General features: G+C 63.5%; 1 protein-coding gene across 1 annotated transcript in view; it reads right to left on the bottom strand.

Annotated features, from left to right (window-relative positions):
• Positions 1-24,039, bottom strand: part of LRP5 (LDL receptor related protein 5) — a 90,536-nt gene that overhangs the window by 39,926 nt on the left and 26,571 nt on the right. The window contains 4 exon segments of the mRNA XM_028514676.2: positions 12,194-12,325; positions 13,486-13,682; positions 16,842-17,039; positions 22,771-23,167. Coding sequence (XP_028370477.1) covers positions 12,194-12,325; positions 13,486-13,682; positions 16,842-17,039; positions 22,771-23,167 — 924 coding nt within the window.

Here is a 24,039-nt window from a genome sequence, read left to right as displayed (position 1 = left end):
TAAGCTCGGAGGCCGTGCCTACCGAGAGTCTGAGTTGTCACAGGCCACAGCGCTCCCCTGAGCACGTTGTGCACGCAGGACGCGGGGCAGCTCCGGGCCCCGGAGGAGCAAAAGCCCGGAAGGAACCCCACCGGCGTCCGTCCGCAGCGCTGTCTCTGGACAGTCCTGGGGCTTCCAGCTCGTCTCAGCAGATGGCCCCCACTGTCCCTGTCGCACTCACACGGTCACACTCGCGCGACGCCCTCGGTGCAGTGCTGAAGCCGCCACGGTCAGCGTGAGAGCCAAAGCGCGCAAACCTCCTACAGGGACAGCGACTGTCCTGTCCTTTCTTCACATCACAAATCCTTCTTCTTGAGGTTTTTTTTTTTTTTTGCAACCACATAAAAACGTAAAAACCGTTCTTCGCGCCGAGGCCGCACAAGCCACGGGCGGTTTGCCGGCCCGAGTGTGGAAGGGGCGTGTGACTCTGGCGGTCCCGGTCCCGGAGGGCGACGCCCAGCAACAGGGACGCCGTGCAGCGAGGGCGGGGCGCCGCAGAGCAGGTGCGGGCCCTCCCGGCCACTCTCCCGCGAGCCCGAAACTGCTCTCAACGTCCGCATCTGTGAGGTTTTTAAACAAAAGGCATACGGGCCCCTCGGAAGACCACCCAGACCCCAGCAGCGACAGGGGAAGACCCTCCGCACAGATCAGCAGAAACAACAGCACCGCAGACGGAGATGACACACGGATTCCGACCCGGTCACGTGCGAATAGGAGGGCGGCCCACGGCTCCTGCCGCGGGTGGGAGCGCCGCCTGCTCCCCCTGCCTCCCCCAGGACTTGCCGGGGCACACTGCCTGGACAGCAAGGTGGACAGGGACCCTCTGGCCCAGCCCCTTCCCCTGTCTGAGACCCCAGCCCAAAGCAGCAGCGAGAGATGCACGTGGCTTACGTGACTTCAGGGTCACCGGGTCCTGGTCACAGAGAGTTGCTGTCACTTTGTGAAAACGACAAAACCCAGACGGAAGAGAAGAAGCTGGGGACAGTCCAAACGTCCCGCAACACGAACCATGAAGTGAAGGCAGACGCCGGGGCTCAGGCCACCGCGCAGACCCCGGGCTCAGCGCTGCGCAGCGGGGCCGACGGGGGCAGTGCCCGGGACCGGGACTCGGGGACATCAGACTCGGCACCGAACACACAGCATGAACAGACCCGCAGAACCAGACCCACAGAACCGGACCCGAACAGATGCACGAGAAACACGCCAGGACGCTCCCAGCGGCGACCTCTGAGTGGCAAAATTATGGGTGGTTTTTATTTCCTCTGTTATTTTTTATGATGTTTTCCTTTCTACAGCGAGAACAAATGTTACTTTACGACAAGAAAAAAGCCAAGACTTGAAAACACGGGTGGGTGCCCGACCGAGGTTCTCCTTAGAGGGTCTCAAGATCGGGGGCGGGGGGGCCAGGGAGGGCGGAGGGTTTGGGCCCTAGGGACCGGGGAAGGAACCACCCAGCCCTCCCTTAAACTGCCCCTCAGGGACAGTTCACGTGGCCTCCAGGATCTGAGCCGAGTGCGGGCAAGAGCAGTGGGAGAAGGAAGGGACAGGGCAGAGGGGCTGAAGCCCCCACAGCCGGGGGGGGTGGGGGGAGACCCTGCTAGCGGGTGGCCCAGAGTGGGGGCATCTTAAAGGTCCTCACGGTTCATCCCCCGCGCACGCCAACGTGGAAAAGGGGGTTTTAGTGCTGAGGCAAGTAACAGTATGTTCCAGGGCACAGAATGACCCCGTCAGCACAGAGGAAAGAGGAGGGGCCCCTGAGCCTCCCACCCCATCGCCCCGCAGATGAAGTGGACATGGCCGCAGGTCCCCGATGAACCTCTGAGGCTCCAAGGTCACGGCCTGCCTTAGGAAGGATGGACAGGTCCACCGGGAGGCCAGCACCACCCCATGTCTCTCTCCTACTGGCTTCTCCCCGTGCCAGGGACACAGGCAGAGAACAGCCTCTCTCCGCCTCCTGGACCCCCCGCCAGCCCTGCAGCAGCTCCAGGGCCTCCTTCAGCCCCGTCCCCCTGCAGCTGCCCCCATGGGGTGGGGGGGGGGGGGCGGCAGAGCGGCCTCCAGCCTCCTCCCGGGCCTGGGGCTGAGTGGGAAGGGCCCGGTCCCAGCACGGGCTGCCATCCACCCTGCAGACCCTGAGGCCGTAAACAGCCTCACAGCAGGCAGGCAGCGGCTTGTTTTTGTTTTCAGCGATTGATGGAGTTTCTCCACTGCCCCCCTGGGGCAAGCGGTTGGACAGAGCGGAGACCGCAGCCCAGCATCCTGGCCCAGGAAACCGCGCCGAGTGACCACAGGGTCACAAGGCACAGAGGAAGTGGCCGGGCCGGGCCCTGGCTCCGCTGGAAACCTGAGGCCCAAGCAGCTGTCCACCCGCACGGCCCACCCCGGGCCTCCCAGCGAGCGCACAGAAAAGCTGTCACCGCCGGGGGTGGCCGGGCAGGTGCCTCCGCCGGCTCCGCCCTCAAACGGGGGTCACCTCTGTGCCCAGAGGCCTGGCGAGGCCAGAGAGTAGCAAGGCCAGGGCCAGCCTGGTGACCCCCTGCATCCAGCCCCTCCCTCCAGGCTCCCGGAGTCACCCCTCACATGGTCCTCAGCCCCCACCCCGCCTAGCCCCTCAGGCTGCTCCCCACACGGGCAGCACAGGTAAACGGTCTCGGTCACACCTGGCTCCAGCCCCCATTTCCTCACTGAGTGACCTGGAGCAAGCAGCCCGACTTCTGTCATCACACAGGTAAAACTCAGGTATGCACAGGCCACCCCCCCCCCCCCGCCCCCAGAGGCTGACAAGGCACAGGCTCTGAAGCCCAAGGCCACAGCCCCGGTGCACATCCTCTCCCGGCGCCATTAAACACGCACCGGGGGCCTGTCCCCACCACGCTTCCTGCGAACTAGGGGCAGACAGAGCCGTGCGCTGGAGCCTCAGGTCCCTGGCAGAGGTGGGCTGGAGAGAGAGACGGAGGCCCACCAGCAGAGCTGGCTGATTGGGCACATTAAAGATGGGCAGCCCAGCCCCACCCTGCCCTGCCCTGGCTGGGGGTGCTCAGCTGGTTGGGCAGCATCCTATTCACCAACAGGTTGCAGGTTCGATTCCCAGGCAGGACACGTGCCCAGGTTGCGGGCTCCACCCCCTATGAGGCAGGCACAGGAGGAGGCCGACCGATGTCTCTCCCACTGATGTCTCCCTCTCTCTCCCACCCTCTCCCTTCCTTTCTCCCTAAAAGCCATGAAAACACGGCCTCGGGTGAGGGTAAATAAATAAGTAAAAGATGGGCCACCCCGAGACTTCGAAACACGGGTGCATGGGGCTTTAAAACAGGTGGTGACGTGGGTGAGGGGAGGCTGGGAGCCACCTCTGTGGCACGTGGCTTGGGTGTCTCCAAGGAGCCCGCGGTGTCCTTTTGAGCCAGGGACACCACGGGTGTCTCACAAATAGCGGCAACTCTTCCCCCGGTCATGCCTGCTGTCCTGTGGCCCCAGGAGATGGCGTGGCCAGGGGGCACAGGCGTGCCCCTCTGTTCTTGGGGCCCAGGTAGTGTGGGGCAGCGGGCGGGGCTTGGCCGGGCCGCCAGGGCTTGGATCCCATCCCTGTCCCTCCTTCTGCGCCCTTGCAGGGGCTTCCCCGCCCGTGCATACGATGCAGGCCAGTCACGGGCCCCGCCCTCCCCAGCTCCTGCCAGGCACAGGCGAGGACAGGGCTCAGAAGGGGGCCACCGCGACGGGCAGCCCCCCGGGAGGATGACTGTGCCGCCCTCCCTGCCCCCGTGGTACACGCAGGAGTTACGGAACGGGAGTGGGCTGACTGTATGGAAATGCCGCCTCTCGAGCTCAGAAGCAGCTGGGCATCAGCGGGTCACGGGGGCTGAGGCAGCCGCACGCACCTCACAACGGACAAGGTGCCTTCGGAGACGTGACTGGCGGTGTTTCACACTCCCAGGTCTCCAAGGCACAGGACCCCACACTTCGCCAGGGGTCCTGGCCACACCGTGCAGGGCTGGGGCCAGGCCCAGGCCGCCCAATCCCCACTGATGGTGTCGGAATGGGAGGTAAAGGGTGGAAAAGACCCTCCTGGTCTCTCTCTCTGATGTCCAGCCCAGCCCAGCCCAACCAGGGCCCTGGTCACCACCCCCGGGATCCGTGGAACTGGAGGAGCAGGGGCCCACGGGCACGGCCACCAGCACTTAGCCAGGGCATGTGCAGCCATCACCCAATCTGGAGACACCATGAGGTGCATGCGGTGACCGGGCTCGGCTGGGCAGGTGGGCACTTCCTCTGGGCAGTGTGGGGCTCCGCCAGGACTTGGACCCTGGGAGCCCAGAGCACGACTCCAGAGCAGGGCGGACACCTGAGCTCCAGGGACGTCTGGGGCCAGGCTGGGGCCAGGCTGGGGCCAGGCGGAGGCTGGGCTCGGCTGCAGGAGCAAGGGCCACACCAGACAAGCTGGCGGGGGCAGGGTGGGGGCGGGGTGGGGGCGGGACCCGCATCAGGTGGCCACAGAGAGCTGGCTGGGCCAGGAGGGCAGGCGGTCGGTGCGGGCTTGGCCTGCAGCTCCCAGACCTCCGCCTCCTAAGACTGTGGCCAGCTCTCCACTCCGTTTTCATTCAACCTAAAAGTCTGTCTCAGGCGCAGACACAAAAGCTCACATGCTCTGTGGTTCCGTTGCCGTGACGCTCCGGAACGAGTGAAGCCGATCCCGGGTGACGGAAGTCAGGACAGTGGCGGCGGCTGCGGCGGCGGCTGCAGAGTGGACGCGGGGCGGGGGTTGGGGGAGCGTTTCTGGGTGGTGGAAAGGCCCTGTGTCTGTCCTGGGCTGGTGTTTACACAGGTTTATGCAACTGTCAAAGCTAATCAAAACACACACTTCGAATCTGTGCGCTTCATTGTCTGCAAGTTATACCTCGGTTTCCAAAAAAAAAAAAAAAACGGGAGTTAGTCCCCGGGCTTGTCATCCCGTTTCCTGGGACTGCGCGGACTGGTTTCCTCGCTCTGAGAAGCTCACGGTCCGCGGCCGAGAACAGCAGCTGCCTCCTGTTCGCAGTCAAGGCCAATCACAGCCCGGCCGGCAGAGCGGCCGTCACAAGGGCCTCCTTTCTTCTCCCTTTGACCTACTTCCCCGATCGGGGACGAGGCAGCCAGACTGGGAACAAATGCGCTCCTTATTCCTCAGCCCCGAGCCGCGGCTAATCCGCCCGGACAGACGGGCGCATGTGAGGGGCTGGGAGACGGCGGCCAGTTGTCAGCCGGGCCCATCAGACCGGCCCAGACGCCTCTGTTCCCCCCACCGCCTCGGCCGGCCGCGTACCCCCCCCAACCCCGCCCCCGTGTTTTCGTTTCCTGTCCCTGCGAACATCTGTTAAAACTACTTCTTGGCGAGGTGGGGCAGGCGGACCCGTAAATCACCATGTCGGAGCCTGCCGCCTGCCCCACCAGCAGCCACGGCCTGGGTGGGGGATGCAGGGCCCGCCCCAGCCCAGCCCCACCACCCTGGGCGCTGGAGCCACACGCATGGCGTGGACGCTGTCACGAGCCACCGTCGTCCCAGGCCCTTCGGGCCTGGAGCAGGGGGTGCGCTGCCCAGAAAGCCCCCCGCGATGAGCAACGCGGGGACAGAAGTCAGAATAACTGGGGCGCGTCCCACAGAGAGCCGGCCGCTGAGAGGGCTGGGCGAGGGAGGCGGCGGGCTTCCTTGGACCGCGGCGGTGACTCCCAAATAAGGCCCCGCTACTGCCGTTTTTAGCCCATTCCACATAATTGGAAAAACATGGGGGAAAGCAGAGCCAGCTGGGCGCCTCAGTCACAGCGGCTGCTGCTGCAGAGGGGGCGGGGAGGCCGGGCCCGGAAGGACTCCCTGCATGCTGGCTTCCCAGGACGAGAGCCACTGGGCACCCCCAGGTCTCCCCCCCAATCCCTGGCAGACCTGGGGCCACCTGCTGTGACTTCCTTCCCTAGTCCCCAGCCTCAGGACCCCCGCCAGGGCCACTTCAGGAGGGGCCTGGGGATCTGAGCCCATGCACCCCGAGTCTCATGCCCCATCTGCAGGGACCCCATGGGGGACATCCTGGACAGCCCAGGTGCTCGGGGAACTCAACCGCTGTCCAATTTCATGGGCGAGGAAACCGCGGCTCAGAGGGCTGCCATGAGCAGCCAGAGGGTCCCCCGTTCCATCCTGCCCCCCCTAGGGGGCACGCCTGCGCACTCTGAGACATCAATCCCCCCCTGCACTGGGGCCCAAGCATCATCACCGTCTCAGCCCCTTCCTTGGGGAAGGCACCGACCCCCTACACAGGGCCGGCTTTCACTCACCCCAAGGAGAGGAAAAAACGGCCTCCTCCCACGTCACAGAAATGTCATGTTCAATTCCACGAAGCAGACGCCGGAGGGAGAGTCCCAGGGATCCGAAAGTCACGCCCTCAGCCCTGGCTCGCTCCGTTGAGACCTCTCCTGCTGGGCCCGTGGTTCCGACCTGCTGCCCGTCCGTGCGCCCTGGGCGCCTGTCCCGTGCAGAGTCGGCCCCTCCACGTCCCCACACCTGGCCCGTCTCGGAGCCTCGGATTTGATGGGGCTGGGGAACCTCGATGTGATGGGCCTGAGGAATTCCGACACAGCTGGGCCCCCTCGCTGGACCCCAAATCCCTCCCAGCCCAGTGCCAGCCTTCATCCCACGGCGAGCCACACGTCCAGGGCACCCGGGACACATGCCTCACCACACCCTGCCCCCAGCCCCTCGCCCACTGGCCCTGTAAGGAGTAGGGAAAAACTTAGCCCATGAGAAAATAGGAACCTAGCTAGCTAGAGCCAGGAGATGACTAGGTTAATGAACTAACATCCTGCCTTCCCGCCTTATGCAAGAATGCTTGGTTTGAAATTCCTGCGCACGGTCTTTGTAAGCGAATTGCTAACTGCCACGTCTGCTTCTGTATAACGCTTGCTTGCCCGCCCCTATATAAGGACGTAGTTGTAAGCGCTCGGCGCGGCTCTCGTTTGCAGCTCCTTGCGGGCACTGTGTCGCTGGACACTCTGAGAGTTCGCCCCTGCGCAGGTTAAACTTGGCCAATAAAGTAACAACTTTGATACCCTGAAAGTCTCCGATATTTGTTCTCAAGTTTGCTGGATGCTACAGGCCCCATCTCCCCGCGCCTCCACCCACTCTTGCTGGCACCACCCGGCCTCTGGATCTCCCTCTGACTCCAAACATCCCGGGAAGATAGGCTCTTCTGGCATCAAACCCGACTGCCTGCCTGGCTGCAAGTTCAAGTTCGAGGCACGGCTCATCTATGTGGGGCAACCAGGCCTTCATCCCAACAACCCCATAAATCGCATCCTAGTAGCATTCCTTCCGTAGGTAAAGGCACTGAGGCACAGAGAGGCCGAGTCACTTTTCGAAGGTCACACAGCCAGAATGTGAGTCAAGCAAGGTGTGGTAGACGGTGGCAGACACGTGAAAGCATCACACGGCCGAACGGGAGCAGCTCGAGCCCTGAGACCGGGTTTCCTCGCCACATCACTGCCAGTCTGCAGCAGGCGCCCCACTGCGGACCAAGGCCGTGTCATCCGTCCCGAATATCTTTTGCGACACCCTCCCCCCGCCCCAACAGGAGAGGCCACCCTGCACAGCCCCTTTCTCCGACTCAGGGTGCCTCCTGGCCCTCACCGCGTGCCCTCGGTTCTTGAGCCCCCTGGTGCCCTGGACGTCAGGGACCCTGCAGCCAAGAGGATCCCCAGACCGCCCCAGGGCCTCCTTTGCCAGACCCTAAATCCCATCCTCCCGGCAGACACCCCAGCATCAGAAGACTCCCCCAGAGCTGGCAGCCCTCCGCAAGCTGTGCTCCCTCTGGCCGGGTCGGCAGCCACACCGGGCTCTGCCCACTGGGACCTCAGAGCTGCATCACCGGCGGCGACCGTCAGCAGGATTCCATGTTTCGGTTCTTCCTTTTGCCCGTTACCAGCCTTAGCCTCCAGACTTTCTGAGCCGGTGCCCTGCACGTGGTCAGCGGCACTCAGAAGCCCACACTCCCCGGATCGCGTCTGTCCACTGGAACGCAACGCTGCGCACGCCAGCAGCCGCCAGCCGCCGGGGAGGCCCTGCGTGGCCAGGGAGACAGCACTGGGGCTCAGGTGACGGGACCATGGCTCTCTAGTCAAACCTTTGTCTTCAACGTGCCTTTTTGCAGCAAAGAATAAGAACTGGGGGGCAGGGGGCAGAATAGAAGAACTGGGGGACAGGACGCTGCACCCCAAGCCCCAGTGTGCAGGTGGGGTCATGGCTGTTGGCGACCTCTGAAGCCCTCGGACCCCACTCCGGCGTCCTGCGTGGGCCCATCTCTGACTTGCTGTCCGGCCCCCCTCGAACAGGTGGAAAGGCCCCCAATGGCCGAGTCCGTCTCTCACTCACACCCCGGATCCCTCTGAATTAAGGAATATGGAGCCGTTTTAGGGCCACCTCGAATTCCCAGGAAGCCACCAAGGGGAGATGCTCCCGAGAGGCCTCTGGGGCTTTTCTCGACTCAAACTAAAACCATCGGAAAACTCTGCTCACCCTCCAGCACCCCAGCGGCCCCTGGGGCACAGCCCGGAATGGGGCCAGGGCCGCAGGGGCCCCTCCAGCCCCCAGAACCAGCCAGGCCTGCACTGGGAATGGTCTTATGAAAGCACAGATCCCAGAGTCCCATCCTCATGCAAAGCAAGACTCCCTCCCATCCCCTTTGTCTCCTGGGAGCCTGCCCCTCCTTCTGACCCAGCTCCCCAGGCCGGGCATCTGGGGTGAAGGCGCAAAGATGCAGGCGCACCGCAAAACACTCCCCAAGCTGAGCTGCCCCTGCAGACTGCCCCCTTGGCCTGCACCCCCACCCAAACCAGCCCCTCGGAATGACAATACGTGTTTCTTCTGCGCACTTGGCACCCTCCAACTTATTTGTAAGTGTCCTTCAGGGATGGGGGGAGGGCAACGAAAACAGCTCTCACAAGACCAGGGAAGGTGGCCCTGAGCTGCTGAGTTCTAGGGGAGTCTGCAGGCTTGCCGGCCCCGCTGAAGGAGGCTGGGTGCTATGGCTCAGCACCCCACTTCCCCCAGCAGCTTCCCCCAAGAAGGGCAGACTTTGCTGCTAATCCAGCAGTTCTACCCTGCCGGGACCAGTGTCAGCTCCCCACCAAAGAGCCACTCTACCCATGACACCTCCTCCAGGAAGCCCTCCTGGCCAGGCTGCCTCTTCTACTCTGCCCCCTGCGCAGGCCCTCCCCCACCAGCCCCGACACAGAGGGCTCCCCAGGGTGCTCTGTGCCCAGACATGGGGATGCACCTTTAATACTGGCAGAAAGAATGCAATGCCCTCGAAAGGGCTCACCCACAGGCAAGGGGGTTGCCAGGGCTGAGAGGCCCCAACTATGGGAATGCTGGGAACCACGAGGAGGCCGGAGTCCGTGTGAGCCCACCAGCCCCTGCCTCCTCTGGTTGTAAAAGAAGTCGGCCCACCCCCAGGGCGTGGGCAAACCAGGGCTCCAGCAGGCCCGCCCCTGCGCCCTGAGCCCGGCGAGACACGGAGATGCCAAAAGCACATGCACCCACTTCACGCCGGGAACCCTGCACAGGAGCCGGCCATTCCTGTCACACCCTGGGTCCTCCACAGCTTCCCTGGGCAGGGGGCACCCTGCGACCCCCGTCTCCCAGACCAGGAAGAGAGGCACAGAGCGACCAGGCCCCAGCCCCCAGCAGCCCCCCGGGTGACAGTTAGCACTTTGCACCCCCGGGTCGCCCGGGCAAGTCCCTCCTGAAACTCCAGCTTCTCCAGCTACGCCACTGCACCGGGCCATGCCTCTGGGACGCTATGAGGGTCCACACCCCATTCGGGGAATTCTGGTGCGTGAGGGGGCCTCCCGGGGCTGCTTCTTGAAAGCTGCCTGCACCAGTCCCCCATCAGGGCGAGGGGCATGATAGGCACTTCTGCACAATCCGCCTTTTCACCCCCCACTCCTTCCCCAAATGTCCACATGCAGTCTGGCTCTGACCCCAACCTGGGCAGAGATGGCAGCCAAGCCGGCGTCCAGCCACCCCCTTCCCTCTCCCCGAGCAGACATCACAAGCCGATCCAACACAGGGCTCGGGCAGGCATCACCAATCCATGCGGCACCAGACACTGGATCCAGGCCCGCCCTCTCCTGGCGGAACGACTGGGAAAGAGCAACAGCAGAAAAGTGCCCGACCGGGGAAGCAGGTTCGAATACTCTCCAGGCGCCGTGACTCACGAGTCTGACACACACACACAAACTGCAGCTGCTCCTGCGACTAGGTCCAGTGAGACACAGAGACACACACAGAAAGCGGGCAAGGGCGCGCCGGAGCATGAACAGACCGGCTCTGGAGTCCCTACGCTTCTCAGCAACGCCGGGCAGGACCGGCTGCACCGTGAGCAGAGACCACTGCTGAATGGAAAGACGGGGCCCCTTGTTCAAATTGGTCGGCACTTCCAGTCAGCAACACCTGAGTGCTCTCTGGTGGGGCGTTCCAAGCTGGGGTTCCCTCTCCCGGGGAGGGGCAGGGGCGCCCGGCACACCCTGGAGGGGGGCCGGGACTCCCCGCCAGGGCCAGGCAACAAGACATCAGCTATCCAGTCACCTTCCTTTGAGACAGAAGCAGCAGCCGACCCAGGCCTCCGGGAGCTAGGGGGCCCCCCCACCTTCTAGAACCTACTCTGCCACTCGCCACAGTGATCCCAGAGGGCAACCCCGTCCAGCTCTCTCCTCTGTAAGTGAGAGCATCAGTCCCAACTGGTTGAGCTGCTCCTCCCCCTCAGTGTCCACCGTCCACCCTGAACTCTCTTAGCCCCACCCCCGGAGTGGCCAAGCCGCCCGAGCCAACACACCTGGTGCTCCTGGGCCCCAGGCCCAGCTCTCCCCCAGGGCCACCTGAGAGGCCAAGGTGAACAGACAACAGCAAGGGGCCCAGAAGGGTCCGAGGAGCCGGGCTGCCCACTCACACGCCCCTGCCCGCCACGCCAAATACCACCAGCTCGCCGGAGCTTCAGCCTCCCCACCCTGCCTGCCCACCCTCCCAGGCTCGGGCGTGGGCCCCGGGAGCCAGGCCGCTTGCGGCATGACGCCGGGGCCCAGGACTCAGCGGGGACTCCACGGACACCTGCTGCAGGCATGAACGAGGAGCCCTTCCGGCAGTTTCTAAAGAGGCATGCTCTGAGTGGGCAGAAACCCACGATGAAACAGCCGTGTGGGTTGGGGGGGCCCACCTGGTCCCCAGTTCCCGAACGGCAGCAACTCGTCCTCTTAATGACTTCCCGCCGCCACACAGGACCCTCCCACGGCCCCCGGGGAAACGAGGCCCTCGAGGGGGATGCCACCGGGGCCAGAGCACGGCACCGCTCACACACCCCTTCGGTGTGATGGCCAGTCTTCACGGAAGCAAAAGACCCCGTCTCCAGGCGACCACAGGACCCCCCACAGACCCTGGCCTGCCGCAGCAGAGGGGCCAGGAAACCACGCCGGGTGGAACCCAGAGCCCTCGGGCGGCAGGTGACAGGCTGGCAGCCACGGGCAGAGGAGACAGAGTGCATCTGGCAGGGGGTGCTGCTCGCCTCAGATCCTGACCCACAGAGCCCCCACCCATGAGACCTGTGGCACAAGCCAGCCCACCCAGGAAGGCCTCTGCCCTCTCTTGGCTCCCCCCAATTAGGACTGGGCACAGAGGCGGCGACTGCCTTCCTGACTCCCTGCCCCCCTGGCTGGCCAGGCCCGAGTCCCCCTGGGTGCTGCCCAGCAGTGCCACACCCTGGACGTCCCGGGGACAGACCGACTCGGAGCCTGGCACCTGGCACCTGAGAACCAGAGGCTCAGACACCACGGCAGGGCAAGGGCCCTCGCCAAAACATCATCATAGTGTGAGCCCTTGAAGCACCCACCGAACATTAAGGGGGAGCATGAAAAGGTGATAAAATACCTAAAGCAAAGGTGGAAAAGGGCGTGTGGGGGAGAAATCAACTGAACTTGCGCTGGAAAGTTCCCACTAGGAACACGTTCTCCACCTCCGTTTCCACGGGGGTCACAGTGGCGGGAAGGCCGCGCAGGCCGGGACTAGCGAGACCCCGCCCCCAGGAGGCCCCGCCCCCCAGGGAGGCCCCGCCCCCACGGCAGCCCGCCAGCCAGCGCTGCGTCTCACCTGCCTTGCAGGTCTTGCCGTTGTGCTGCAGCTGCACGCCGGTGGGGCAGGCACACGTGTAGAAAGGCTCCCTCGGGGACAGCAGGCACAGGTGGGAGCAGCCCCCATTGTCCTCCTCACACTGCGTGTGGACTGGGGAACACAGGGCAGGTCAGAGAAAGTTCCAGAACAGGGCCCTCGACCCTCCCCCACCACGTGTTTCCAAACAAGTAGTACCCCGCATCCTTGTCCCCTGGGAGCCCCGGTGTGTCCATCCGCCCAAACACCGTCCAGGTGTGGGGATCCTCCCGCCCTCCCTCATCTCATTCAGAGCCCCACAAAAGACACCTCCTCCAGGAAGGCTGCCCTCAGCATTCCCCCGCGGGATCTCAGAACCCGCCCGTGGGATAATGACAGAGACCCCTGAGACGGGGGCTTCCCGCAGCAGAGGCCTGTCTCGTCCTTGCAGCATCCCTGACCCCACAGGCTCTGCACGGCGGCCTGGCGGCCACCCCTGGACACAGGGCTGAGCCCCTCAGTCCCTCAGTCCCTCAGTCCTGATGACAGTGCCTTGCATTGTCCCCAGCCCGTCCACGAGCAGTATGAAGCTGAACCGAACAAACGCTGCTGGAATCTCCCTCTGCCCGCGGATAACTGGTGACGCTCGGGGGAGGTGCCGCTCCCTAGTTCGCTGCCTCCGCCCTGGGCGTGCCGGCCGCCCGGGCGTGGACGTGAGGACCGCGACGTCCATCCACACGGCGCCTCCTTCCTCTCGCTGCTAAAAGCGGTGCCCCTGGGCCCCGCTCTTCCGTTCAAAGTCTGAACCTTCTACGGCACTGCGGCCAGAAGCCCCTGCCCTGGTCCCCATAGGAGCAGGGGAGCCCAGGGCCCTGGTCCCCCCAGCTGCCTGTCACGGGAGCCCCAAGCCTGCCCCTTTCCAGGACTTCCCCATCGGAGACGCCTGCCACGACCCTTTGGGGACCCTAGACTGAGGACCTCGACTCAGAGCAGATGTTCATGAATAAATGTGCAACTTCCGCTGGGCCTGGAAAACAGGGCGGCCGCCCTCCAGAACCTCTGTGACCTCCAAGGATGGCAGAGCCGGGCTAGCTCTGCTGACGCCCAAGCCAGCCACTGCTGGTCCACCTCTGTGTGCCACGCCCCCCTGCGTGCCACGCCCCCCACCCCCCTCTGCTCCAGCAAGCACCTCCTCCCCCTCCCCCAGCCTGAGGGTCAGCCTCCCCCAGGCCCTGGGCCCCTGTGGGGAGAAGACACCAGCCCCCACCCCCTCCCCGCCCACCAGCCGGACTCACAGTAAGGCTGCCGCTCGGGGCTGAGCACTTGGATGTCCATGGGCGAGTAGAGCGCGCGGAGGATCTCCTTCCGCTTCTCGCCGGTCCTCTTGTTGCAGGCGTGGATGGAGCGGGTCTGCCAGTCGGTCCAGTAGAGCGTGTCCCCAGACAGCGTCAGCGCGAAGGGGTGCGTCAGGCTGCCCTCCACCACCTTCTGCCTGCAGGCGCGGGAGGCGCAGGAGGAGCCGTCAGGGCCCACGGTCCCGGGCACCCGCCAACCCGCTGACAGGACCCGGGGCGACGGGAGCTGGGGCAGAGCACAGTGACCCAGGGCAGACCCAGCTGGGGACCCTCCCACGGGGGCACAGGGTGCCTCCAGACCCAGCTGGCACCCCGCCCCCCAGCAGCGACATGGGGGGACCCTGCACATCCAGCTGTTCCCTGTCCAACCTGTTCCTAGGACAGCAGCTGCCGGCCAAGGGCCTCACAGAGGAGGAGGACATGGCGGGGAGGAAGCCACACCCGGGACCAGCACGCCTGTTCTGCCCGGGGCGCCGACAGCACAATGCCGGTCGGACACACGGGCAGCTCAGCCCCAGGATGCCCACAACGCATCGTTTCGGAGTAAATTCCCGTGATGACCACACAAGAAGAGGACTTCCTCGTCCATGTATTCACGAGGCCCAGCAAAGCCGTATGAAGAAGAGCCGTATGTCTGCGACAATGTCCTTAAGGGCCTTCCCCCTACCAAAGGATCCCAGGGCGGGCTGCGCTGGGCGGTCACTGCCTGGTCCCCAGCGTGGGTGCAGCACCCGGGCCAGAGTAACACTCGCTCATCGCTCATCCGGAGCACCCAGCACCATACGCTCGTGCCCTCTCTTCGTCTGACCGATGTAACCATCTCTCTGCTTTCCTGATGTCTGTGCTTTCGACAACTTACTGAGCCGAAATTCCTCTGACACAGAATCGGCCATTTCAAAGTGAACAGTCCGGGGCCACGCATTAACATGCATCTCAACACCCACTTTCAGATCTTTGGGAATCCACACGCCTAGGCGTGGAACTGCTGGGATCGCTTGTCGATTCAATATTTACGTTCCAAGAACCACCAAACTCTTCTTCCACGAATTTGCCACAGTCTGATCAGAGCAGCCAGAGACCCATCATTTCAGGGGACTGCTCCACCTCCCCAAGCCCTGCCCCAGCCAGAGGCTCCTCGGTGCACAGCGCCTGCCCTCACCCCTCCTCCCAGGATGCTCCCCCCGCCCCCCGGGGCCAGCTCCAGCCACCTCCCCCTGCCTCAGGTCAGACTGTGGGCCTGACACACCTGCCCTCACTGAGCACTCAGGTGTGCAGTCACTGAACCCCAAGCATTGCGTGCTCCGCCCTCCAAGCCCTGTGAACCCTCTGGAGAGTACAATCCCTGCCCCAGTTGTCACGCACGGCCCCAAGGCTCAGAGCACCGATGTGACCCAGCCGCAGTCACAGCCGGGAGGGGCTGAGCAGGGCGGCTGGCTCTGCACTTGCCCTCTCCCCCGGCAGACCGAGCTTCCACATGAGCAGCCCCGGGCATGCCAGGAAGCGTGCCGGCCACCTGTGCTGAGGCAGGAGGAGGGGGCCCGAGAGCAGACCCTGCAGTCCCAGCGCCTGGCTTCCAGCCTTGCTCTGACCTGCTGTGTGACCTTGGAGGCACTCCCGTGCCTCTCTGTGCAGTATTGTGACAGAGGATCATGACAGCAAAACTGCGTGAGGTTGGTGTGTCCAACTCTATGCTGGTTAGAGAATGAAATGAACCAGTAAAACGTCCAGGCAGACAGCAAGTGCTACGAAAAGGTTAGCCACCACCACCACCACCACCATCATCACCACCATCACCACCATCACCACCATCACCATTGCCACCACCACCACCATCATTATCCTCATCACCATCACTGCCACCATGACCACCACCACCGACATTATCACTGTCACCACTGCTACCACCATCATTAGTATGTTTTAACTGTCCTCACTGTCCCTCGTCACCATCCCTCGACCAGGGCCTCCCCCACCTGCAGCCTTTGCAGCCTCTAACCCACCTTTCTTAAGTGCCAGGGTCACTCAGCAACCTGAGGACCACAGGCCCAGGCTGTCGCACTTTCTAAATCTCAAACCGGGGCCTAGGCCAACGTGCACTGGCAGGGACGGGGGGAGAATGCGGGCCCTGGGTGCGTGGCTCAGCTGTAAGCAGCAGCCGGGGAGAACTAGGGCCTCCTGCCAACAGCCGTGAAGGTGACACTGGGGGTGGACACTCCAGCATCAGTCAAACCTGCAGATGACCACAGCCACAGCAGCTGCCTGTGACCTCAGGACACAGCCTGAGCCAGAACCACCCTGCTGAGCCACTCCAAATTCCCGACCAGCCCCCCAACTGATGCTGCTCTATGCTGCTACGTTTGGGGTTCTTTTGTTATGCAGCGATAGATAACTAATACACAAGGCTGGACAAAATGTGGCAAACCTGCCGATATCCTCAAGTCTGTCTGCGTTGGTAACTGCCTGTGTTTGCAGAGATCCAGCCACCGAACGCCCCCCACGCCGTGTCACCAACCGCAGCCCTCGGCACTGGCACCCACACACTCCCTGCCGGGGGCAGGAGCCCAGCCGGCTCCCGGGAGGAGCCCCGAGTCCTGGCCCTGAGCTGGCAGGCAGTGTCTGGTTACACCTAAAGCATAAAGAAGTAGGAGGAGCATAGCTAAGCTGACCAGAAATCTCCAAAAACAACTGCTCAAGATGGAAAAAATCCTTTATATTCATTCATCATTTCACCCATTTTATTGAGCACGAACTATGCGTAAGGCCCTCTGGCAAGACTGGGAGACGCCGTGAACCCCAAGACCGACCCTGAGCCTGCCTTTGGGGTGCTGTGTGCTGGGGGGAAGCCACAGGTGCAGGGAGCTGTTAAAAACCTAGTCACACCAGACCCTCGGGCTTTAGGTCCACGAACCCTTGTCTGCAAATCCAAAAGTCTGAAAACTGAAAGAGTTTTCTCCTCCTTTAATGGCAAAACTTGCACATGGATGCAAAGCTATTTATCATCTCGGTTTCGCTTCGATTGCACACTTTACATTCTGCTACAAAAACATTCACGCGATCAGTGGCAGACGCCACCCCGGACCTCGTCGGGGGCGTGCCGCTGCACATGGCGTGCGCGTGCCATCATCACCGCCGGGCACTCTGAAGGGTCCTGACTCCCTCGGGCCCCCAGATTCAGGCACGAGACGCTGGGCCTCCGCTGAGGACACCTGCCAGCACGCAGCGGGGACCGCCCGAGGCCCTGTGGCAGCCGGGGCGCGGTGGGGGCAGCGGGGGCCCGGAACTGGGCCGCCACTCACCGGAACGAGCCATCCAGGTTGGCACGGTGGATGAAGCTGAGCTTGGCGTCGGCCCAGTAAAGCTTCTGCTCCTCCAGGTCTATGGTCAGCCCGTTGGGCCAGTAAATGTCCGAGTCCACGATGACCTTCCGGGCGCTGCCGTCCATGCCCGCCCGCTCGATTCGGGGCGTCTCCCCCCAGTCCGTCCAGTACATGTACCTGACGAGGGGAGCGGGGGAGACAGGGTGAGCAGACCAGCTACGCCTTGGTTTCATTTTGCCTCCGCAGACGCAGACAGGAAACACAGGGGATTTGTCTTAAAATCACAGTCGTCAAAGATGACCAGTGTCCAGGGCCTGGGGTGCTGTCGGTTCTGAGGGGTTTTTTAAGCGGTGAGTCATGTACTAATTTTTAACAAAGGTGAGTAATCAAAATACACTGTTTCTTTTTTTTTTAAAGATTTTATTTATTTTTTTTAGAGAGGGAAGGGAGGGGGAGAGAGAGAGATAAACATCAATGTGCGGTTGCTGGGGGTCATGGCCTGCAACCCAGGCATGTGCCCTGACTGGGAATCGAACCTGCGACACTTTGGTTCGTAGCCCGCGTTCAATCCACTGAGCTACGCCAGCCAGGGCAAAATATACTATTTCTAACTGCTCTCAGTTAGTGATCTGTTCCAGGCACCCTATCTTTTTCCTTACAGAAACCTTCCTTATTCTCTTAACGGCAATTGCTACTATGAATTATTTAAGTAACTGCACGTGGGCATTTGAACAGTATCTGATTTTTTACGACCACGAAGGTGCCGTAAACGAACCTATTCCAGACAATTAGAGACACGTGGGATGGGATAGGCTTGAGCCCTAAAAAGAAATGAGCTGTTGAGCTAAGAAAAGCCACGGAAGAGCCCTAAACGCACATTAAGTGAAAGGAGCCAGTCTGAAACGGCTACATACTGTGTGATTCCAACCATATGACATTCTTGGAAGGCGTAGAACCATGGAGACAGTGCAAAGCTCAGGGGATCGGGGGCTCCGGGGGCTCCAGGGGTGGGGGTGGGGTGGGCGGGGCACAGAGGACGTTCAGGGCAGTAAAACTACTCTGTCTGATACCACAGTGGTGGACACATGCCATCATACCTGTGTCAAATCCCAGGGAATCTGCATGGGTATACAGGCACTCTCCACTTCCCCTCTATCTTTCATTTAAAATATTTTATTTATTTTTAGAGAGAAGGGAAGGGAGGGAGAACAAGAGGGACTGAACCCACAACCCAGGCATGCACTCTAACTGGGGATCGAACCGGAGACCTTCCGCTTTGCAGAATGCCACCCAACCCGCTGAGCACACCACGCAGGATTATCTTCCCCTCAATTTTGCTGCAAACCTAAAACTGCCTTGAAAAATGAAGTCTTGCCCTGGCTGATGTGGTGCAGTGGACTAAGTGCCAGCCTGTGAACCAAAGGGTCGCCAGTTCGATTCCCAGTCAGGGCACATGCCTGGGTTGCAGGCCAGGTCCCCAGTGGGGGACGCCTGAGAGGCAACCACACATTGATGTTTCTCTCCCTCTCTTTCCCTCTCTAAAAAGAATTCTTTTTAAAAAGTGAAGTCTATTTTTTAAAAAACCAGCACCACGGGAGGTGGGCAGTGAAACATCCCAGCAGGGGCTCCCGGCTGGGCTTGTGGAGGGCCTGGCCCTGCTCACCCACCTTTTCAAGCTTCCAGCGAGGGGCACCCACCCGAGTGAAGCCACACCTCCTTCAAGACGTCCCCCTTGCAGGCTTCCTCATTTCACGTCCCACCAAGTGACAATATGCAGTGACCCCAGGCATCCCGAGCGACAAGTTCAAATGCCACCAGCGCCCAGAGACCGTCCTCCTTTCCGGGCAGGGCGTCCACCCAGAGTTTCCCTCCAGAGAAGGGGGACAGTGCCGGGTTCCAGGAGCCCCTCTCTCACTCGCGGTCCATGGAACTCCCCGGTCCCCTCCTCTGGGGGTGGGCACGGGTCCCCGCCATCAGGAAACCCCGTCACCCTCGGCCTGAGTGGCGGCTGCTGGGACAGGCAGCTCGTGCGTGCCGGGCCGAGGGGGTCCGCACAGAGCCCCGGCCGGGAAGGCAGGCACACCCAGCAGCCGGCTGTGCCGTCCCCAGCAAGGGCATCCCGTCCAGGGGTGGGGGGGAGACACAGACCAGTGGGGTCCACAGGGACACGGGAGAGCAAGCCCAGCCTTGCCCTTCGGGGTCCCTGTCCAGCGGGAGAGGGACAATGTGACACACACAGCTGTCCCCTGCCCCCACAGGAGCTCTGTGACGGCAGGAGCTGCGGGCACCCCGGGGGGCCACCCCACCCATGGGGCCACACCAGCTTCCCAGAGGGTGTCCTTTCGGAGCCGACCCCATCACCGGCGTCCTGTGACAAGCTTGAAAATGAGAAGGGACTTCGTACAAAGCGTCCCCTCCTCCCTGCACGGTGGCCAACCGTGTCCAGCTGTTGTCACCCAGCTCCCCAGCCCCCGTGGGGGACAGACAGGAGAGCACCTCTACACAGAGCCTCTGTCACAGTCACGGTCACCAGTCACCGATGGGTCTGGCGAGAGCGCAACGCCCGCCGGGCAGACGAGAGGACCGGGAGGACCAGGGCTCGGAGAGGCTGACCTGCCGGGGCCATGGGCCCCCGGCCACTCTCTGGCGCAGGCCGGATCCCGGCCACCCCATGACTCAGCCCTCCGCCAGCGGGCCCGGGCGTGGGTGCGCTTTTCCTGGCAGCCCAAGGCGTGCAGGTGCTGCCCGCCAGCCAGCGCGGCAAAGCCTCCCGCCGCCTGGCACAGAGGGCCCCCCGCCCCAGCCCACCCCCGCCGCACTCTCCCCGCAGCCGGGACAGTGGACAGGGCCCTGCCACCCGCCCAGCCGCAGAGAAGGCATCCGGAGCATAAATCTCAGAGCGACCCCCTCGTGGCCTCCCCGTCCGCTCCGCTGCGGCCGACCGGCCAGCGGGACAGGCCAGCAAACGCGAAGGCTCGGGACCTCCGCGAGGAGCATAATTCAAATTCCTTCCCCGGAGTCTCAGAGCCGAGGCAGCTGGTTTCCTTAAATGGGGAATCGGCGTGCTGCCCGGCCAGCCGGTTGGTCGCCAGAGCCGGGCTGGCGTGGATGCGCCCCTGCAGCGCCCCGTGCTCGGCCGCAGGCTCCACGGAGGAAAATCCACTTCCGAAGGGGAGCGGCGCGGCCTGGGCTGCGCACGGAGGCTGTGGTTGTGGCTGTGTTATTTTAGGGAAGGGCTGTCCTGCATTTTAAAGAGGGGGTTGGGTTTCAGCCCCGCTCTAACTGGAGCTCCCCCCCCAGCCTCGCAGGCCAGGCCTCCCTCGGCCTCGGCCTTGGCCTCCCTGAAACTGTGCCAAGTCCCGTCTCTGCGGTCTGTGGGCCCCCCTGGCAGCGGCAGGTTCTTGGTCACGTGCACACTGAGGTGGACGTGTGAACTGGGAACCTTCCCACCCGATGGCAGCCTGGGCATGTGCCCCCTTATCTCAGGAAGGAATCCAGGGGGGCTGGTGTCACAGGAGGGCACGAGGGGATGGCAGGGGCTCCAAAAGGACCGGGAGGAGGCAGAGCCACTCCGTGCAATCTTGCGCTTGAGGCCAGGACAGAGGACAGAGCCCACTGTCCCCACTCTCAGACCACGGTCCTGCCCCCTGGACTCAGGGACACCCTGCCAGGTCAGCATTCGGCGAGGGTAGAGGGGCCACCATGGCTTCCGTGGACTGGCCCAGAGTCCGCCCTCCTGGGCGCCGTGGTGCCCACGGGGACAGAGCAGGCAGCCCAGCCCGCCCCACCCACCGCAGAGGAATCTGTGTGGGGTGGGGGCGGGCAGCTCTTTGCACCCCTCACTCACTCCTCAGATGTGTTACTGGGGCAGAGGTGTGATCTTGAGGGGTCTGGGGGAGAATGCAGAGGAAGATCAGAAAGGGTTTCAAACGTTTAGTGAGAAAAGCCAGAGACGGGCCGGCTCCCTGGTCAGCACCTGCTCCCACCCTGAAGGCTGCTCTCACCCCGGCGGCCAGGGGGATCCCCGTAAGCATGAGTCAGACCAGGGGACTCCTCCACGGACGTCCTGACCTGCCCTCCCCCCCACTCTGTGTCTGTAACCCGTCTCCTCTCCCCTCCCCCGCAGCCCCTCCACGAGGCCCGGCCCCGCCTGCCCCAGGGCCTTTGCACTGGCTGCTCCCTCCACCTAGAATACTCTCCCCCCCATTGTCACGTGTCTCTCACCCTCTTCAGATCTCTGCCCAAAAGCCACGAGACCTTCCCGGGCTCCCGACCTCCCTGTCCTGGAGCCCCGCTTCCCTCCCCTCCGGGCACACGCGCCCCTCAGACACATGGTCCGTGTACCCTTTTGCTCCCAGTGCATCATGGGGCCCCCAGGCTGCTGCCCTCAGCCTCCCCCACCCCTGACAGGTGTCCCCTCTTAGCCAGAGAGATTCGGCCACACCGGACACCACCACCTGGAAGGGGGTAGGTGACAGGCCCAGCGTCACACCAGGGTGTGAGGGAGGTCTGAGGCGGAGCCCGTTCCCGGCAGCACAGAGCCCACCGGGAAGGTCAGCCCGGGCCCTGGGCAGCTCAGCCCGTTTGAAAGGGGGCCGGGAGCCAGAGGGGCCTGCCCAGGGAGGGCGCTGCCCAGGATGGACCCCAGCCCAGGACGCAAAGGCTGGGGCGCCCCTCTGGTGGTGGGACACGGGTTTTCTGGCCTGACCTCAGCGAGTCAGGCACTGGGGCCGTAAACGCCACCTCCAACCCGTGCACACACCCATCATTCATGTGCACACGCGTATAGGTGAAGACACCCTCGAACATGCACACTACACTCGAGCGCACACGCACACAAGCCAGGCAGCTCCCCTCAGACAGCACACGTGGCCCAGTGCACTTGCTAGGTCAGCACGCTGATGTCAAGAGGCCACACAGGGCCACACAGCGCCCCTCACGCAGCCTGTTCCTGAGCTTCCAACCCCCACCCCCACCCCCCTCACCAGCCTGGCCCACGGGCAGCACAGACGGGCACAGGCACGGGCCCCCAGGTGAGACAGGGCTGGGCTCAGTCCCGGCTCTGGGGCTCCGCTAACTTAGGAGACAAACTAACAAAGTATTCCCACAGGGCCAGAGGCCAAAGAAACAGCTACCGTGTTTCTGTTCAACGCCCCAGAGCCATCTGACAGCTGGACCGGCAGGGACCTGGACAGGTGGCCAGCGGTCACTGGGCCTGGCACAGCCCAGGTCACAGTGTGTGTCATCCCCGGGCTTGAGCAAGCAGCGCCCACTCAGAAAAGTCTGGAATGAGCCTGGCCAGCGAAGCTCAGCCAAGCCCCCACAATCCCTCCATCCCAGCCTTCAACTCCGCCCATGTTCCCGTCCTTCCCGCTGTTCACAAGCCCCTTCGGGACCCCCTGGCCAGGCCCTGCGCCCTCCTGGGCCTCGGCGGGCTCAGACAGGGAGGCAGAGGGGAGCAGAGGGCTTCTTGTGGGACGGACCGGAGGAGTGGGCCCCCGGCGAGCTCTGCTCCGGGCAAGGAGGCCCGCTTCCTCCACCCGGCACAGTGGAGGCGGCCGTACAAGGGGCATGAGGTGCAGATCCCACTCCCCCCGGGAGGGAGCCCACGCTCCTCGGGGCCATCGCACACACATCCGGTGTTTGAGGAATCAAACCCACGGCCAGGCACTTCCGCTGCCTCAGACGTGGTCCGTTCCAAAGAGAAACACGGCTACGTGACACCAACAGGGAACGGCACTCAACCCCGAATCCTGGAAGGTGGACACATCTCAGAGTGCCAGGGTTTCTCTGAAAACGCACCTTGGGCTCAAACAAATTCGAGAGGGAAACCAGGCCCCCACCCGTGACCCCTGACCCGTGACCCCTGACCCCTCCCCGGGATGGGGGGAGAGGCAGCCGGGTTTACCCGTGAGCGGGGTCCAAGGCGATGGCCCGAGGCTGGTCGAGGTCCTGCCAGAAAAGGACCTTCCGGGACGTGCCGTTGAGGTTGGCCACCTCGATGCGGTTGGTCTCCGAGTCCGTCCAGTACAGCTTCTTGCCCACCCAGTCGCAGGCCAGGCCGTCGGGCGACACCAGGCCGGAGACGACCACGCTCTGCACGGCGGCCCCCGACCGGTTCAGGTAGGTCTGCTTGATGGCCTCCTCGCTCACGTCCGTCCAGTACACGGCTCCCCGGGAGAACTGGAAGTCCACCGCGGCCGCGTCCTCCAGGCCGCTGGCCACCACGGTGGACTCCAGCTTGACTCCCCCGGCGTCCACCAGCCGCACATCCCGGCGGTTGGCAAACAGCAGCAGCGGCGAGGCTGTGGGAACAGAAGCAGTCTGTGAGGGCCGCCCGGCCCGTGCCACCCGCCCGGCCCACGCCGGAGGCCCTCCGCTCCTTCCTGCCGCCCCCTAAGGCGCTGCCTGGAAGGCACCAGGGCAGCCCGGAGCCTCGACATTCGGGGGCCCTGTCCACACAGCAAACGGTGTCCTTGTGGCTGAAATTGCCGCTGAAGGCCACCGCTCGTCCACCCAGGCCCAGGTGACTGGCCCGTCCTGCCAGGCCCACCGCCTCCCACCAGGACACCACCGCCAGGCCTCGCTACTCTTCCAGGAGCTGCACAGACGTCACGGCCCCTTCGTCAGCCCGAGGCAAGGGACGGGGACCCGAGGGCGCAGCCCTGGCTAAGGTGCCCTGGCCACACAGAGCCTCAGGACTCTCTCCCGGCCCCCGGACTGCTGCCTACACTCGGCCACCTTCCTGGGATGGTGGCCTCCATTTCCCGCTCTGGAAGGCCACCCTCTGCTCAAACCCGGTCCACAGCTGCCGGTGCCCTTGGGAGGGAGGTCAGGCTGCCAGGGCGAGCTCCCGGCCCAAACCCTGGCCTCTCCCCTGCAGGAAGAGGGGACATGTGAGGATTCTCGGGCAGGACCCTCTGTGGGGCGCCGCCACTTCCACTGTCACCACCACATCGGCTCTGAGATGCTTTGCGGCAGGAAGAGGCGCTGTAAAAACCAGCGGGCTGCTCCACTGCATCCCAGCCGGGCATCCTGACTCCCTCCCACAAGGGGTAGGGGGCCACCAAAGCACCCCTCCTGCCCCGAGTGGGTGCAGATAACAAAGAACACTCCCAGTGCCTGGCAGCAGGGCCCCCAGCTCACGCCAGGGTGCGGAGGTGCGCCCAGGTGCCGA

The sequence above is a fragment of the Phyllostomus discolor genome, chromosome 6, assembly GCF_004126475.2.
Source record: "Phyllostomus discolor isolate MPI-MPIP mPhyDis1 chromosome 6, mPhyDis1.pri.v3, whole genome shotgun sequence".
Lineage (NCBI taxonomy): Eukaryota > Metazoa > Chordata > Mammalia > Chiroptera > Phyllostomidae > Phyllostomus > Phyllostomus discolor.
Note: the sequence above shows the minus strand (reverse complement) of the source record. Positions and strands in the feature narration are given on the sequence as shown.